Genomic DNA, 16,749 nt, shown 5'->3' on the forward strand with positions numbered 1-16,749 from the left:
AGTGACTTATGGTTATAGACTTTCTTCTACATATACTATAAGTCTATTTATTTAATTTATAATATTAATATATCATATTGATATATTTATCTTGTTCTTATCAAATATTGAATTGTCATATAAAAAGTTATGCTTATACGTTAATAAGGCTATAGGCTATAGGCTATAGGCTATAAGCTATAGTCATAACTTATTAATTTATAACTTATCACTCATGATTATATCATTCTATGAAGTACTATTGAAGACTTGATAATATTTTTATTAATCTATCATAACATAATTATTAAATACTTATCACCTATGATTCTTAGATTATATCATTATATATTTTATGAATTTACATTGTACTCATGATTCTATCATTCTATAAAGTATTATTAATAACTCATCACTAGTTATTAATTTTATTACTTTATATATGATTAATCAATAATCACTAAACTCATAATAATGTATTCAGTATTCATAAGATTATATAAACTATAGTAATATACATGTTTAGTGTTAAATATGTCTTTTTCTACAACACTACTTGCTAGTTTTAAAAATTATTTTATATAACAATTAACATGTATTATAATTTATAGAGTATAGTATTTTTTAAAATAGAATATTCGTTTTGGTTAATATACGGTATCAGTATATAGTATTATTATATTATACTAATTAATATAACTATAAATTTATATTATGAGTACCAATTTCGACAATGTTTGATAAAATATAATGTTAGACAATTTTATAGTATAATTAAATATTATAAATAAATATAATTTTTTTTACAACACTACTTGCTAGTTTTAAAAATTATAGTATATAAAAATTAACATGTACTATAATTTATAATGCATAGACTATAGTATTTTTTTTAAATAGAATAATATTTAAATTAGTATGGTATGTTAGTATAATAGTATTAAAGCAAGATTAATTTTGGCCATTGAATATTTTATTAGTTTTTCATGGGACTAGAGAGCCGTTGAATCCTAATCCTATTTTACGGTTTACCCTAGGGTTACAACAAGTTACAAACTTGTAACTTTTCGAGTAGGAGTCCTGCGCCGTTTCACAATTTCACTCGATTGTCATTTAGGCTTCACCTTCTCTCTATCTCAGTCTCTTAGACCCATCAAGAAACCCTAGGCTCTCCTCTAGCCTCTTATGCTTACACTGTTACACCGATTACTAGTTACCTCCTATAATCTATCATTCAATTTGAATGGAATCAAATGCACGGTGCACCGCCTTCACTTGTTCTCGAGGGGCCTCAAGTGAAAACGGCTGCTTCTGCGATATTGCTTAGCAAATGCAACCGGCAACCATTTTTTCTGGGAGCCCTAGCTATAATCTCAGCCTCTGAGAATGCAGCCGATTCTCGACAAATGGGTCATTAAATGCATGCATTTATGACTCCCAATCAACTGTTTCCTTGATTTTGTGGTTTGTGGTTCTCTGGTTTGTTGATTCGTCCATCTACGAGTCGATTACCCAAGTTATTTTCCTTTTTCTACGCATTTGGTTGGGAATGTTGGCAGATTTGGTTGATCTTATCTAGTTATAGTTTTATCTAAATATTTTCGATGCCCATTTCTGATTCTATCCTAACTCTTTTTTTTTATTGTGATTTGTGGTATTTTTACGTTGTAGATCTAAATCAAATCATCTAAGTACACTGTCATTCATGAATCATGACCACTCAGCAGTCGTATATGCAGGCTTCTGTGAGACACTGAGACTGTGACTATCCAATGTCCATCACTTTGATTGTTAAGTTTATGTTTTATTTATTTTTTTTATTTTTTAATTGCATAATATGCCTTGTTAGAACTTAGACCTTAGGCTGTTAAGTTTTAACTTCATGTTTTGGTTATTTTGCTATTATTTATAATTTTACAAACTTGTATTCTAGCTTGAGTTTTTATATCTGAGCTTGCCTACTGAGTTGTGCTCGAAGAAAAATTTACAGTCCGCAATGAGTTCTCTCAGCTTCTAAGGTTATTTGCTATTTAACGATGCTTTATGTTCTTGTTTGAACTATTTAATGATGCTTTATTGTTCATGTTTGGGTTGATTAATCTAATCCTATGGTGATTTTGGCCTTAAGTAGTGGTGCATGTTTTGTTTAACATGTATTGGTTGATTTATCTTTTATAATCTGTCTTGTAGTTGTGTAGTTGTGTAACTGTGTTTATGTTTAATTTCAAGACTTAAAGTATGCTTTCTTGAATCTATTTTGGTTGATTATAAATGATCATATATGGTGATTGCTTCAAGTATTTAATTATGTCATCTTTAACATGTCTTGCTTGATTAATCTTATCCAATCTGTTTTGTGTTTATGTTCTAATTTCAAGTATTTAAATATGCTTTTTTGAATCTGTTTTGGTTGATTATAAATGTTTATATATGGTTCTTGTTTCAGGTATTTAATTATGCCATCTTTAACATGTCTTGATTGATTAATCTTATCCAGTCTGTTTTGTGTTTATGTTCTAATTTCAAGTATTTAAATATGCTTTCTTGAATCTTTTTTGGTTGATTATAAATGTTTATACATGGTTCTTGCTTCAAGTATTTAATTATGCCATCTTTAACTTGTTTTTCTTGATTAATCTTATCCAATCTGTTTTGTGTTTTTGTTCTAATTTCAAGTATTTAAATATGTTTTCTTGAATCTGTTTTGGTTGATTATAAATGTTTATACATGGTTTTTGTTTCAAGTATTTAATTATGTCATCTTTAACATGTCTTCCTTGATTAATCTTATCCAATCTGTTTTGTGTTTATGTTCTAATTTCAAGTATTTAAATATGCTTTCTTGAATTTGTTTTGGTTGATTATAAATGTTTATACACGGTTCTTGCTACAAGTATTTAATTATGTCATCTCTAACATGTCTTGCTTGATTAATCTTATCCAATCTGTTTTATATATATGTTCTAATTTCAAGTATTTAAATATGCTTTCTTTAATCTGTTTTGATTGATTATACATGATTATCTAGTCAGATGCAAGTTTTGATGCCTTGAAATGGTGGAAAACAAATAGTCTCAAGTTTCAAACTTTGTCCAAACTGGCCCGAGATATATTGGCTATACCAATTACCACAGTTAGTTCAAAATCAACATTTAGTGCATGAGGCAGAATCATTGATCCTCATCGAGCTTCATTGAAGACTAAAACTATCCAGATATTGTTATGTGGATCTGATTGGGTTAGAGCATTATATGGACTTAAAAGATCATCGATGAATTCTATAAGTGTAATCTATTTATTTTAACTGCCTATTACTATTTTACTATTTTATACTTACTATTATTAATTTATTTACAAAAATACTAACTACTGTTTTTTTCTTGTCAATAGATGGATGTTCCATCAGAAACTCATATTCTCTTGCCATAGCATGTTGAAAAAATGGAGCATTTGGGTAGTTTTCTAGTTTTATCTGGTTTGTTTTGGTTAATCTATATGATTTGCTATGTGATATTTGGACAGTTTACTTTGTAATATTTGTACAGTTTGGTTATTCTATTTGATTTTGTTTGAAATGATATGAGTCATGATAGTTCAAGTAATTTCTAAGTTCTAACTCCTCATCATTCAGATTTCCTAAATTTCTTTAAATGACAAATTAAATTTTGCATTGCAAACATCTTTCGACAATATTACTAAGTTAAAAGTACTTGAGTAATTTTACAAAAGAATAAAAATTATATTAATATTTTTTACTGTATCAGTGTGTGCAGGTTGTCATGGTAATTTTGTTCAAGTTTGGGAACTTGTTGACTTCTGACATGGTGAACTTAGATTTTGTATAAGTTTGACAACTTCCTGTCATTGTGATTTTCCTAAAGTTTGGTAATTGCAGTCTACAGTTGTCTGAATGATTTTTTTGAACTTTGGTAACTTGTTGTGAACTTGTTTTGGTAACTGCAATTGTTTGGCTTAAAATGTCTGGCTAACTTTGTTGAACTTTGGTAACTTGTTGTAAACTTGTAACTTCTTTGGTAACTTATTTGGTAACTGCCTATGTTATGAGAGTATGCTACCTATTAAGTATTGTGTGCCTGTGGCTGGTAACTGCCAACTGCATTTTGTATCTATTTTGTATTGATATTTTGTGACTGGTATGAGAGTATTGAGTACTGAGTATTTTGTATGTCTATGCCTATTGAAGTTGTCAACTTGTCTACCTCACAGTTTTTTGTCTGGCTGATATGAGTCATGCCTATTAGGCCTGCAACCCAACCCAGTAAACCTCATGTTTTCTACCCAACCCAACCCGCAAAACCTCATTTTAGGAGCTAACCCAGATGGACTCGACCCAAACAAAACCAAACCGGGTTGAACACGTATGACCCGACTTTAAAAACTAGGGCGTTTTCCATCTGTCAGAAACAAAAACTTATTCACTCCAAAGGATGTCTGGCGAGAAAACAGGTAACAAGGAGCCGCGTGGACGATGCTAGTGGTCACCTACTCCTGCGAGCACAACCACCCATGGCCGGCTTCTAGAAACCACCACTCAATGAACAAACCCGTAAAGCCCGAAACCGTCGCAGCGCCAAGCCCATTTCTCATTGTTCAAAAACTCGTTCATGATCATCTGGTCCTCAACATCGACCAGCCAAATTCCAAGAATATCAAACAATCTTTCCAGACAGACTCTGATGATCCACTCTCCCGATGCCAAGCAAGACCCAAAATCCTCAGACGCCTAAACTTTTCCAAACCCAAGTCCCAGTTTGAGGAGATCAACTACCCCCTCCCACCACGAGCCACCGTTGAATCCGACGAACTCCAACCATTAAACACCCACGAAAACTCATGGTCGACGAACTACGACGACTATGAATGGTATGGAAACAAGGAAGAAAACGGCGAAGATGAAGCACAAGGCAAGGACAAAAAGAAAAAGAAAAGAAAGATTAACAAGAGGTGTAGGAATCGTGCCAGAAGCCATGTGGGTCGTAGAGGACGAAGCTGTCGCAGGGGAAGATCTGGACGCAAGGTGGAGCAGCAACAATGGAAGGTTGAAGACGAATGGCAACAGTGAACGTCAACGACGACGGCTAATGGGGAGGAGGAATGGAGTCGGTGGATAGGGTTTGAGAAGAAGAACTGGAGAGGCTCTAATGGGGTGTTTTCGGTGGATCGATTTTGACGGATAATGTGGTCTTTATACTCGTATTAGAGTTTGACCTGGTGAAATCGATTTTATACGAGTTGAACATGTTGGGTATTACAGACGGATCGGGCCCAAGGCCTTTTATGCACAGCCCCTAATGCCTATTGCCTATTGCTGGGTCGTTGTTTTGGATCTGTTCTATGGTAACTGCATTTGGTAACTTGGCTGAATCACTGATGCACATCTTTCTATTAGATTTTGGGAACTTGCTGACTTATGTGACTCTATCATGGTGATATCAGATTTCAAAACTTGTCTGAATTCCTAATGCACATATTTATTTACGATATTGCTTGTATAATTGTATTGTGTAACTTGTTAAAGATATGATATTGATTTTTTAAGCAAATTAAGTTTTGCATTTTCTGTGGGATATCCCTTGACAGTATTACTAAATTAATAGTACTTGAGTAATGGATTAAAAATAGTACCAATTTTTTAGTGTATTAGTGTATGTAGGGCAACAATGTCAATATTTCTAGCTCCATTCATGATTCCATGAAGAGTGAGAACTTAGTCATTCAACAGCCCATTTTTTGTTTTGAAATATAATGTATATTATTTCATAATTTATTGTTTTAATTAATTTTTTTATTCACTTGTTCCATTAAGATGTAAAATTTCATTTAATGTTGTACCATAGGTCCATAGCCATAATACTCTTGATGTAAATTTGTATTTAATTTATTATTTTACTGATGCATTTATTTTAATTTTATATTTTTATATTTTTAATTTTAATTAGTGAGATTTTGCCATAAGCGAGTTGAGCTCTAGTCGAGCTTGGGCTTGCCTCATTAACATAACCGACTAGTCGAGTTCAAGCTCATTTCCCTTCTACACGAGCCGAGCTCGAACTGGCTCATAGGCTTGGCTGACAAACGAGCCGAGCCCAAGCTCAACTCGAGTAGTGAACGAGCCAAGCTTGCACACCTCATGTTCACTTGATTTCAACTCGTTTACAGCCCTAGTCAAAGTCCATGCTAGTTGCAAGAATCTTGTGAGATGTATTACTTACCATTACATTACTTCTCCTTACATATCAAATCTGTTATTACATTATTTGCCTTTCACGCCTCACAGGATTTTATTTTATTTTATTTTTAATTAAATTTTACTGTAGTTGGTGTCTATTCATATGGAGAGGGAGAATGAATGAAATTGGAGATTGAGAATGAGAAGAAGAAGGCGAGGGAGATATAGAGGAATGATTTCAACCGATAAAATTGAGAGTGAGAAGGAGGGAAACGAAATGGAGAGAGAATAAAACAAAGAAATTTTTTATTAAAAAGCGTGCCTGTTACACTGCGGTTGCACTATACGGTTGCAACTAGTATTTTCGCATTCCAAACAACAAGGAGTGAGTCAACAGTTCTGCTACTTACAGTCGTCGAATACAATCGCCGTGCAGTCGGCTGACGTCAGCATCTATTAAAAATAAAAAAATCACATTTACCGTCTTCTTTCCATTTCGTTTAAAGAAAATAAAAACCAAGTCTCAACTCATCGCATCCTTCTTCCTATTCAGTCCAAGCTATCCATTGAGAAGTAGTGAATTCTGTGTTTTATTATTATTATTATTATTTAATTCTCTAAAAACCATTACGCAATATCAGTTGGCGTCTGGGTTTGAGCTTGAAGTGAAAGAGGGTGATTAATATTGTTTGAGCTTGAAGCGTCTGGGTTTGAGCTCGAAGCGGAAGAGGGTGATTAATACTGTTTGAGCTTGGAGCGTTTGGGTTTAAGCTTGAAGCGGAAGAAATTTGTCAGAGCTATCGACTGTACACAATGTACGGGAGTGATTAATACTGTTTTCTTGATCAAAATCAATGGAGGTGATGGTGGATGATTCAATCGGAGCAAGTAGAGAATCGTCGAGAGGAGCGGGTGGAGCGACGGCACTGGTGGCACCATGGGATCGAAACCATTGACAGGAAGTGGGTTGAACACAGAGAGCATGCTCTATAGCCATGTTGATAGATTGGAGGGGTTGTAATGAACGGTCTTGTATGCGAGTTGAGAGAGGCCATCTCCTTGAGCATTACCCATCAAATCGTCGGGCAGTTCGAGCTTCTGGGCAACCTCGGCCATGTCGAAGGACCTCACCTGGTACCCCAACACAGCCAAGAGCTCGTCCACACCACAGTCTAGTTGGGCCTCATTTCTATCGGCGCTGACGAGTGGGGGAAGAGAAAGGGTTTGAAGCGGGGGTTGGGGAAAAAAGGAAGAAAGGGATGGATTTAGGGTTACTGGCTTGCAGAAGAAGAAGAATGAGGAAACGAGATGGAGTGGGAGAGGAAGAGGTCAGCGGATATGGAGTTGCAAGGATTAGGGAGAGAGGGGGGATCGAAATTGAGAGAGAAAGATGGAGATAGAAAGAAATGGAGAGTAAAAATATAAATAAATAAAAAATATACCGTTTTATTAGATGATGTAAATAAGCCACTTGCAAATCGGTTACATCCGGCTCTTGCATCCAGCATTTTTCGTGAGTCAAAAAAGCTGAACCGACGGAGCCAATTGAAACGATGTTTTAGTGCTAAAGTAAACAGCAATCAGTTTCCTTGTCAACATCACGATGCCTGTTTGGTGCTTAAGCCAAACTTTCATCACAGATATGATTACACGTGGCATAATACGTATCTGCGCTGCTTGCCTCGTCTGTCCTTTATGTGAAGGCGGGATATGCCTCGTAGCTTTCCCATTCACTCTCCCACTTATCCTTCCTACGCACTCAAACCGTCTCTGATTCTCCCACGATCCTACCGCTTCTTCTCAGCGTGGAAATGGCGGCCGGAATTCGATTCTTCCAACTGAACACCGGAGCTAAGATTCCCTCGGTAGCGCTAGGGACCTGGCAAGCTGACCCTGGCCTCGTCGGTCAAGCCGTCGCTACCGCCGTCAAGGTCTTCTTATGTTCCTTCTTTATTCGTCGCTGTTTTTAGCTTTTGGATTTCTTTTGCATTGTTGTAATAAACTAGTGAAGAATTTTATGGGCACTATGATGGATTTTTGTGCTTTTGACGTAATGGATAGCGTGGTGTTTTATAACTGGTGAAATGAAGCATTTCCGGTTTTAATTGAACATCTCTTAATCTATGATCTGTTCTTTTTTATCTGTGAATTATTAAGTTGGAGTCCAACACCATAGAAAGTTAAGAAGTACACATATTGCACATTTGAGGCATGGAAAAATATAGTTGCAAGCATAATTGTGCACTGATCTGTGCACCAATACGATGTGATTGGTCAGATTTTATTAAAAACAGTGTTAATTTAAATTTTAAGTATGAATGAATCAGTATTGGTATACAGATTAGTACGCAACTGTGTTTGTATATAGCAAAACTCTTGAAGCATATTGCACATTTTAGATGTGTACTTCTCAAATGTGCAATATCTTCTTCGATTTTTCTTCAGCTGAAATGCTATGACTTGCGGAGAGAGGTCTTATGTGTCCCTGCTTGGAACATCTGTTTTTTAGGATCAAACGTTTCTTGCATTTTCTTAACAAGAAGTGCAGTCATCTCTTACTGAGTTTTTGTGCGAGTAACCAACCAACTTTTCGGCTGCAGGTTGGATACCGCCATATTGATTGTGCTCAGGTCTATGGCAATGAGAAGGAGGTAAATATTTTCTCAAAACTCGGTGTCCCTTTTTGAGCTGTAAATATTATCTCCCTGGATCCAAAGTATTATGACTCAAATTTCTTTGGTTATCTGATACCCATGATTATTTAGATCTTCCTCCAGTTTGATTCATATTTGTTATCCAATTCTTGTTTGTTCAGTTTTCATTACCATATAACTTCACTTATTTCTCTCCTGCTGATGTTCACTTTGCTGAATATGTTTCGGGGATATTAGCTCTGCTAGTGTCACCTACTTTTACTTTTCTTTTTCCTGCTTCTCCATAAGAAAACCCTACGCGTTTCTGGAGTGAGCGGTTCTATTTGGATGTACGAATGATGGCAGGACATCTTCATGAGTATTCCTAGTTAGTTTTATGGTAATTCACATGCTTTTTTTGTTTTTTTTTGTTTTTTGGGGGGGGGGGGGGGGGGTGTAAATGGTCACATTCATATTTCAGACTTAGTTGTTTCCTAACTCATTTTGCGATAATTAGTTATGGTATTATGAGTCTTACTTCTTATTACTTGAAATTTCTCAAGCTTTGCAGGATTGTACGTGATCCAAAGTCACTTCTTATTTCTTGCAGATTGGTTTTGTTCTGAAGAAGCTGTTTGAAGATGGTGTGGTGAAGCGTGAAGATTTGTGGATTACCTCTAAACTCTGGTTTGTTTAGTTTAACATTGAGTATCCCCATAATGCTCCTTATCAAAAAAGCATTCCCTTAATGCTAAATTGATACTGCTGACTGGTTTATGTCCTATGAACTGTCTTTGATCTTATCTATTTATGCCTTTTTACTTGCTATAACTGAGATACCCACAGGTGTGCTGATCATGCACCTGAAGATGTTCCGGAGGCCTTGAATAGGACCCTGCGAGACTTGCAGCTTGATTATGTTGATTTGTACCTTGTATGTACTGCTGATCCAAGCTTATATTCAATTTAAATCTAAGCTTATATTCAATTTAAATCTCTAGAAACTTGTTACAAGAGTTTCTACATCAATCCACCCTATACTGCCTTTGGTCTAATTGATAGAAAAATAGCATTACCTAATTGAAGGCAAAATAGAAGAGGGTTTTACTTCTATTTTAGTTCCAGCACATAGACTTATGTTAAAGATTATGGCCAAAACATGTAATTCCTGGAGTCTGGCTATTTTGCTTCTACACATTTGGAAATTACAGTTTGAGACGATAGTAATTTACATCATTTTCTTTTTGAAAATGTGTTGTTGAGGACATCATTCATATGTGATTAAATGAGGCTGCTCAATTTTTTAAGATCCATTGGCCTGTCCGGATGAAGAAGGGGTCAGTAGGCTTTAAGCCAGAAAACCTCGTTCAACCAGACATACCTAGCACGTGGAAAGCAATGGAAGCACTCTATGATTCTGGCAAGGCGAGAGCTATTGGAGTCAGCAATTTTTCTTCAAAGAAATTGGGAGATTTGCTCCAGGTAGCACGTGTTCCTCCTGCTGTTGTCCAGGTAGAATGTCATCCGTCATGGCAGCAGACCAAGCTACGCACATTTTGTGAATCTAAGGGAGTCCACTTATCTGTAAGTAGGCAAATCTTGACTTTCTTTTATTTGCATGATTTTGTTTTTTTTTTTATTTATAATTTGAGTGTTTAGATAGCTCTTCTACTCGTGATTGTGTAAATCTTACGTCATGACTGTGATATTTTTTCTAGGGATATTCACCATTAGGTTCTCCTGGCACCACATGGCTCAAGAGTGATGTCCTCAAGAATCCAGTTGTACTAATGGTTGCAGAGAAACTAGGCAAAACTCCTGCACAAGTAGCCCTTCGTTGGGGCCTGCAAATGGGTCACAGCGTGCTTCCAAAGAGTGTAAATGAATCAAGGATTAAGGAGAACTTTGATGTCTTCGACTGGTCTATTCCTGAAGACTTGTTGGCCAAATTCTCTGAAATTGAGCAGGCAAGTAATCATTTAAATATCATCTTTATAAATTATACTTCTCTAATTACTAGACACACTTGGTATTTTCATGGTGAATTAGAATATAGATGTTACCAGCACTGAGCCACAGGCACAGTGAATACTTCCTACTAATACGTATCATCTGTCATTTATAGCATGCTGATTTCTATCTATGATGTACCTTGTTCTGTTGGAGGATTATGGATGAGGTGTAATGGCTTATTATGTTGATGATAGGATGGTAGTGTTTGTGATGATATCGGACTCACAATCTTCATTAGTGTCTTCTTTCTAAAATTGTGCAGGCAAGACTGGTTAAAGGCACCTCATTCATCCACGAGACTTATGGTGCGTACAGGACCATTGAGCAATTCTGGGATGGCGAAATCTGAGCACCATTTTTATCACAATCTTCATTAGTCTTCTCAAGTCAACTTCCTTTTTCTTGTTTCTGCTTGATATGAAGTAATTTGAACTTGCCACTCTCAGATGCTCTTTACTATCTTTGGATGAATTTGTATCTTAAAGCTTAACTATCACAATGTATGATGTGTTCGGATTGGGATTACTTGCTAAATAAATGAACACAGTTAAAGTCGTGTCTAGTAAAAAGAGATGGATCTAGATGAAGATAATACACAGTAGACTACAGTACAATACCAAACATAGAAGGCTCATGCTTCAATTACATAAAGCTTCTTTTCTTTATATATATATGGTACTGTTTTGTATCATAATATATAAAATTTTACAAATAAAAACTTAAACCGACACCGTTAGATACTGGTAACAGCGATCGAGGTAGAAATGCTTAAGCTAGTTGTGCAAAGTAAGCTTGTTCACGCAGGCAGGGTTTTTCTTTGCAAGTTAGGTAGTTTGTTCGTCAAAGAAGAAGATGTTCCTCAACTCTGGAAAACTAGTTAGGATTGTGTGGAAAAGCTTGACTGCAAAATCCAAGTAGAATTTAAAATTGCAAATTTAGCCGTATTGGACCATAAAGGTCAGGGTCTAACAATATGGTGTGCATAGACAATCAATCGATCATTACAACTCATTTAGCTTTTAACATGGAAGAATTTTCGGTAAGAATATAAAGCTAGCTTGTCCACTCAAGTCTACCGCTCGGTAATTTTTTTTTATTGACTTGATAATTAAAGAAGTGAATTTTAATGTATTGGTGTATTTTTTTATTTTTTAAAAATATTTAAATATATTAAAAAATGTGAAAAAAATATCAAAAAATAAAAATTTCAAAATGACCTAACGGTTAGACGGAGCAACACTCTTTTCGGTAATGTTAAATAAAAATTCATTGCAATGAATGCACTATATGCTTGCTATGAAATAAAAATCATGTTGCAATATGTTTTATTGAAATCATAAAATGTGTGAATCGCTTAAGAAAATGTTACTATCCTCATGACTCAAACCATTTATCCGCAAGGCATGTGTGAACATGCAGTTTCAGTGCAAATTGACTCATGATTGTTTGATGCCATGGATTTTATGAGTTGTAAAATATAAGCACAAACACAATACTCTCTTGGATGGTACTGTATTTGTTGGGAAGGAATTCCAGGAAAGACAGAGATAGAAGAGAGTGGATAGGAGAATATAGAATCCATTACCCGTATATATGCCAAACAATATGAACGTCTCCATCCCTCCTAACAAAAGTAGAAATTACTCTCATGCCTTTGAAAATTCAGTTCTCTTTTCTTTGTTTAAAATTCTAGTCCTTCTATCGAGTATAGTCAATGGATGTTTTTGAAATACTGTAGGAATCCAAAGTTGGGTTGTACCTTGTTTACCCTATGCGGTGAAAATGGAGCGCTGGGCGAGTAGGGAAGAAAAATATAGTGAGACTCAAGGGTTTTATTGTAGCGAAATACTACTATGTTGCTCCAATTATATCGCTTACTTTGTTCTATTCATGTGGTACTATCATGTGATGTCATGTGATTTATTAAAAAATTAAAAATACAAACATAAAAGGGACAAGAAATTTAAATTTATTTAATAAATTACGTGTCATCACATGGTAATACCACATCAATAAAACAAAGTGAGCGATATAACTGACACGGCACAGTAGTAATACTCTTTATCATAAATTGGAGTTTTAAAAGGGAAAAATAAAGATTTCTGGAGAGGGTAGATCTCACTGCCAAGAGACATGCTTGGTGAAATTCGATAAAAAATCATTGAACAAAAATAGAAAGAATCTTTGTCAATTCCCTATAAATGCAAAAAGACATTGCAGATTTAGGCCCAGAATGGCAAATTTTTCTCCTATTCCACCAAACATTGCTTAATTGGGGAAGGAAAATATAAGCCACATAAAAGTCTCGATTTCCTTTGCATAAGTTTGACTGCTATATAATTAATATAAAAACAAACAATTAGGTCACGACTTTTGGATTTATTTATATATATATATATATGAATAATGTCAGAGATAAGCCTGATATGCATAATTTTTTTTTTTTAAATGGGTTAAATCATCAAGAAAAGTTTAATTTTTAAAAATTTATTTTTATAAAATATCGAATCATGTTAATTTATAAATTTATTTTATAAAATCACTTTGTAAATATGAAATTTATCTAAAATGTTTATAGGCAAATCTGAGTTAGTTTCTTAGTGAAATGACTTTTCTGCATCACTGTACCTACATTAAATAAAATAAAAAAAAGGAAAGACATGCCGTATAGAAACATATAATATAATTTTGTATAAGGAGTAATGCAATTTTTTATTTTAAATTTAATTATCACCCGTGGCAGTGGCGATGATAAAATGAAAATTGACGTCGCATATTTTAATTTAAAAATTAAGATTTGTTACTGTTTATATGATATGATCATATCACATCCATCTATGCCGATGTTTAATACATGTGATCATTATTTTTCAAACTAAAAGTTGATATGATATATTTTAAGTGACCTCATAAATTAACTACTAAAATAAAAATCTATTTAAAATATGATACATTAGCGAATGAAAACGATAGCTATTAAGATGAAAGGAAAATGGTTCTCCCAGTCAGAGGAGCCATAGAGAGAATCTACCATTTCTCTTTTTAATTTTTTATAGATAAAATAAATTGATATAAAAGTTGAAAGTTAAATAAAATATTATTAGAATATATTTTTTTAATATTATTTTTGTTTTAAAATTAGAAAATAAAAATTTTTTATTTTATTTTATATAAAAATTTAAAAAATTTATAATAATAAAATGAAATAACATAAAATGAGATAAAAAAATTTTGTAAAAATAAACTAGACTAGTCAGCGGTCAGTTTTACCCGAAACAAAATGTCGGTCAGTCATTGTGATCGGCCCAAGCTGCTTTGTGTAGGCAGAGGACCGAATGAGGCCCGATTTGAAAAGCCCGTAAAAAGGAAAACTTCTGGAACAGTAGTGGAAGTTGTGGAACGCATTTGAAAAAGATTTAAGAAGCGTATATGTGGCTTTGTACAACTATAAACCCTAGAGGAGACACAAACGAAAAGCCTAAAACCCTCTATTGCCAAAACCCTAAACCAAAATTCGGGACGTCAAGCTTTGAACAACAATCAAATGGCTTTGTATTCCATGCTCCGCAGAACTTCCTTTTCCGTACTTCCTCTCGCGATCCGAGCCTTCGGATCACCTAGGCCCTTCCATGGCGTAATCTCCACCGTTCTCTCAGCCAGAAAGGGCGAACTGGCCAGCGCGCTCTGCCGGCGAAGCTTCGTCCCGTATCTGCGCTTCTCCACCGCCACTGCTACGAAACCTGTCAGCGATGAGAGCCTTATCCGTGTCCTCCAATCCGAGATCGAATGCGCCCAGGAAGAAGCTCACGAAAACGTCAGTTTTCTTTTAGTTTCTTCCCTTACTTTGGCTAATTCTTTTGTCTAGTCTCGTTTTTTCTATAATTATTCCCCTTGTTGGGTAGATATGAGAATCGTTCTCTCTTTTTTGCTGTTAGATATAAAGGTTAAAAGGGCATCTTTGGTTGTGAATAATATTTTACTCAAGATTTTTTATTTAATAAATTAAAATACTTTTTGGTTATTTTCCTACTTAAATTTCCAAACTCTCATTTTTGGAAGCAAAATCTTGTTTTGGGAACCTAATAGTTGCTAGAGAGTTATAGCTTGAATGCTTCAAACGCCTTTCATCGGTTATTGCTGAGAAAATGCTGGATAAGCAAGTCATTTGGTTAGTTTATCCTCGTTTTCAAGTACCGAGCCAAGCATTTGCGTATTTTCTCAGTTGAGTGGGGTATTTTGTTTACTTTTGAATCGTTAATCACCTTAAAAGTTGTGTTTTTTTGGGTGTAGGAACTAGGCGCAAATTGAAACCTATATATTTTCTGGGTTTTCAAAATTCTACCCATCCTATTTCATGCTTGCTTTCAAATTTTTGGTTCGGTGGAGGTTATTTGTATTGATATAGTTGGGTATTTGGAGTTCTGAATGTATGTTGGCCTTATTGGCATGTATGCACGGTTCCCAACATACTTTTGAGACTTGTGTTCTGCTGTTATTCTGAATCTCTTTTTGAAGTTCCTAGTCTATTTTTGCAAATTTGAAGCTTGGTTTTTCTTACTACTCAAACTCTGTTTTGGGAGGGGTATAGCACAGCTGCACCCCTTGCTTGCATCATTCTGTCAACTTCAGTGCCCATAAATTAGGACTGCAGATATTGGGCAACTCTTTGTCAATAGAGTCTTCAACGGCCCAGCAAAATTGCACGACAGATAAATTCATATGCCCAAATTTGATCCCTTTATACTATTGGGAGAGTTTTTTTTTTTTTTCTTTTTTTTTTAAGAGAGGGTGGGGGTAAGGTTGCATACGATTTCCTTCTTGTCTGATTTCCTTGGGATATATTTAATCAAGAGTTATGATCTGCATGTAGTGTTGATAATCTGCTGATGTCCAAGCATTTTTCTCGGCAATATTAACTAAACAGGTGGAAGAGGTCCCAGATAATTTCCCCTTTAAGATTGAAGACACACCTGGAGAAAGAACTATATTGCTTACAAGAAACTATGGAGATGAAATCATTAAGGTTCAAGTTGACGTCCCTCAATCTGGAGTCGGGGAGGAGGAGGAGGCCGCCGAGGATGACAATGATGCAGAAGCTAGTGTTGATTCTAGCATTCCTTTGGTCGTGATTATAACCAAAGGAAATGGATTGTCTCTGGAGTTTGGTGTCACTGCTTTACCTGATGAGATTTGCATTGATAGCTTGACGGTTAAGCAACCAGAAGGTTCTGAAGATGAGCTTGCCTATGAAGGACCTGATTTTAAGTAAGCTTGTCATAACTGACAACATTTTTTTTTTTTTTTTTTTTTTTTTATCTCGTATGAGCTTTACATATCAGTTACTCATTATCTGATATTCTTCATGGTTGCCCCCAGTGATCTGGATGAGAACTTGCAGAAGGCTTTCCACAAATATCTTGAGATTCGAGGGATCAAACCCAGCACAACCTACTTCTTGCATGAGTATATGGGCAACAAAGAAAACAAGGAGTACCTTATGTGGCTAAAGAACATCAAGGATTTTATTGAGAAGTGAATTCATTGAAAATCCCGCTAAAAATGTTTTGGTTTTGGGAGGGGTGGTAGTGGGGACCTTTTCAGATTTCGTCTGTTGTCTTCGTAGCTTGTTTAGCTGAGGAAAGATTACCTATAAATTCTGAGAAACAATGTCAGGTCAAGTGAATTTAATCCTCTGAAATGTAATAGAGGCAGTTTTTCAATTTCTTATACCTCTGTCAGACACATTTTATTATGCATGTGGAAAAATTGCATCTGTGTAGGTTGGTCGAGTTCAGTATTTGGTAGTGAAACTTTCATGGCTGAATCAAACAGCTGTTCTATGATTAAAATCGGCTCTTGCAGCATCCTTCCCTTTTCAGGTCATAAAGAGAAACCAAATTGGTAACTTCCGCTGTATTCAAATAACAAGCACAT

General features: G+C 35.1%; 2 protein-coding genes across 2 annotated transcripts; both read left to right on the plus strand.

The window, feature by feature from the left end:
* The first annotated feature begins 7,826 nt into the window (after nt 1–7,826).
* On the plus strand, nt 7,827–11,384 carry LOC122275843 (NADPH-dependent aldo-keto reductase, chloroplastic-like). Its single transcript, XM_043085131.1, has 7 exons — nt 7,827–8,100; nt 8,770–8,820; nt 9,413–9,489; nt 9,649–9,736; nt 10,111–10,386; nt 10,521–10,769; nt 11,078–11,384. Exons 1-7 carry the CDS (start codon nt 7,981–7,983, stop codon nt 11,162–11,164), a joined length of 948 nt encoding a protein of 315 aa, XP_042941065.1. The 5' UTR covers nt 7,827–7,980; the 3' UTR covers nt 11,165–11,384.
* A 2,863-nt stretch (nt 11,385–14,247) lies between these two features.
* Nucleotides 14,248–16,594, plus strand: LOC122275844 (uncharacterized protein At2g39795, mitochondrial-like). The gene is made up of 3 exons (XM_043085132.1): nt 14,248–14,629; nt 15,740–16,080; nt 16,192–16,594. The coding sequence occupies exons 1-3, from the start codon at nt 14,360–14,362 to the stop codon at nt 16,349–16,351; spliced, it is 771 nt and encodes a 256-aa protein (XP_042941066.1). The 5' UTR covers nt 14,248–14,359; the 3' UTR covers nt 16,352–16,594.
* The last annotated feature ends 155 nt before the right edge of the window (nt 16,595–16,749 follow it).

This window comes from Carya illinoinensis, chromosome 9 (genome assembly GCF_018687715.1).
Source record: "Carya illinoinensis cultivar Pawnee chromosome 9, C.illinoinensisPawnee_v1, whole genome shotgun sequence".
Taxonomy (NCBI): domain Eukaryota; kingdom Viridiplantae; phylum Streptophyta; class Magnoliopsida; order Fagales; family Juglandaceae; genus Carya; species Carya illinoinensis.

Bases quoted from the DNA above. Each gene is read 5' to 3' on its own strand.
- LOC122275843 (XM_043085131.1), top strand. From the start codon at position 7,981: ATGGCGGCCGGAATTCGATTCTTCCAACTGAACACCGGAGCTAAGATT. The intron at 8,101-8,769 runs GTCTTCTTATGT...TTTCGGCTGCAG, and splicing joins CCGTCGCTACCGCCGTCAAG to GTTGGATACCGCCATATTGA. The intron at 9,737-10,110 runs GTATGTACTGCT...CAATTTTTTAAG, and splicing joins ATTATGTTGATTTGTACCTT to ATCCATTGGCCTGTCCGGAT.
- LOC122275844 (XM_043085132.1), top strand. From the start codon at position 14,360: ATGGCTTTGTATTCCATGCTCCGCAGAACTTCCTTTTCCGTACTTCCT. The intron at 14,630-15,739 runs GTCAGTTTTCTT...TTAACTAAACAG, and splicing joins AGGAAGAAGCTCACGAAAAC to GTGGAAGAGGTCCCAGATAA. The intron at 16,081-16,191 runs GTAAGCTTGTCA...GGTTGCCCCCAG, and splicing joins TATGAAGGACCTGATTTTAA to TGATCTGGATGAGAACTTGC.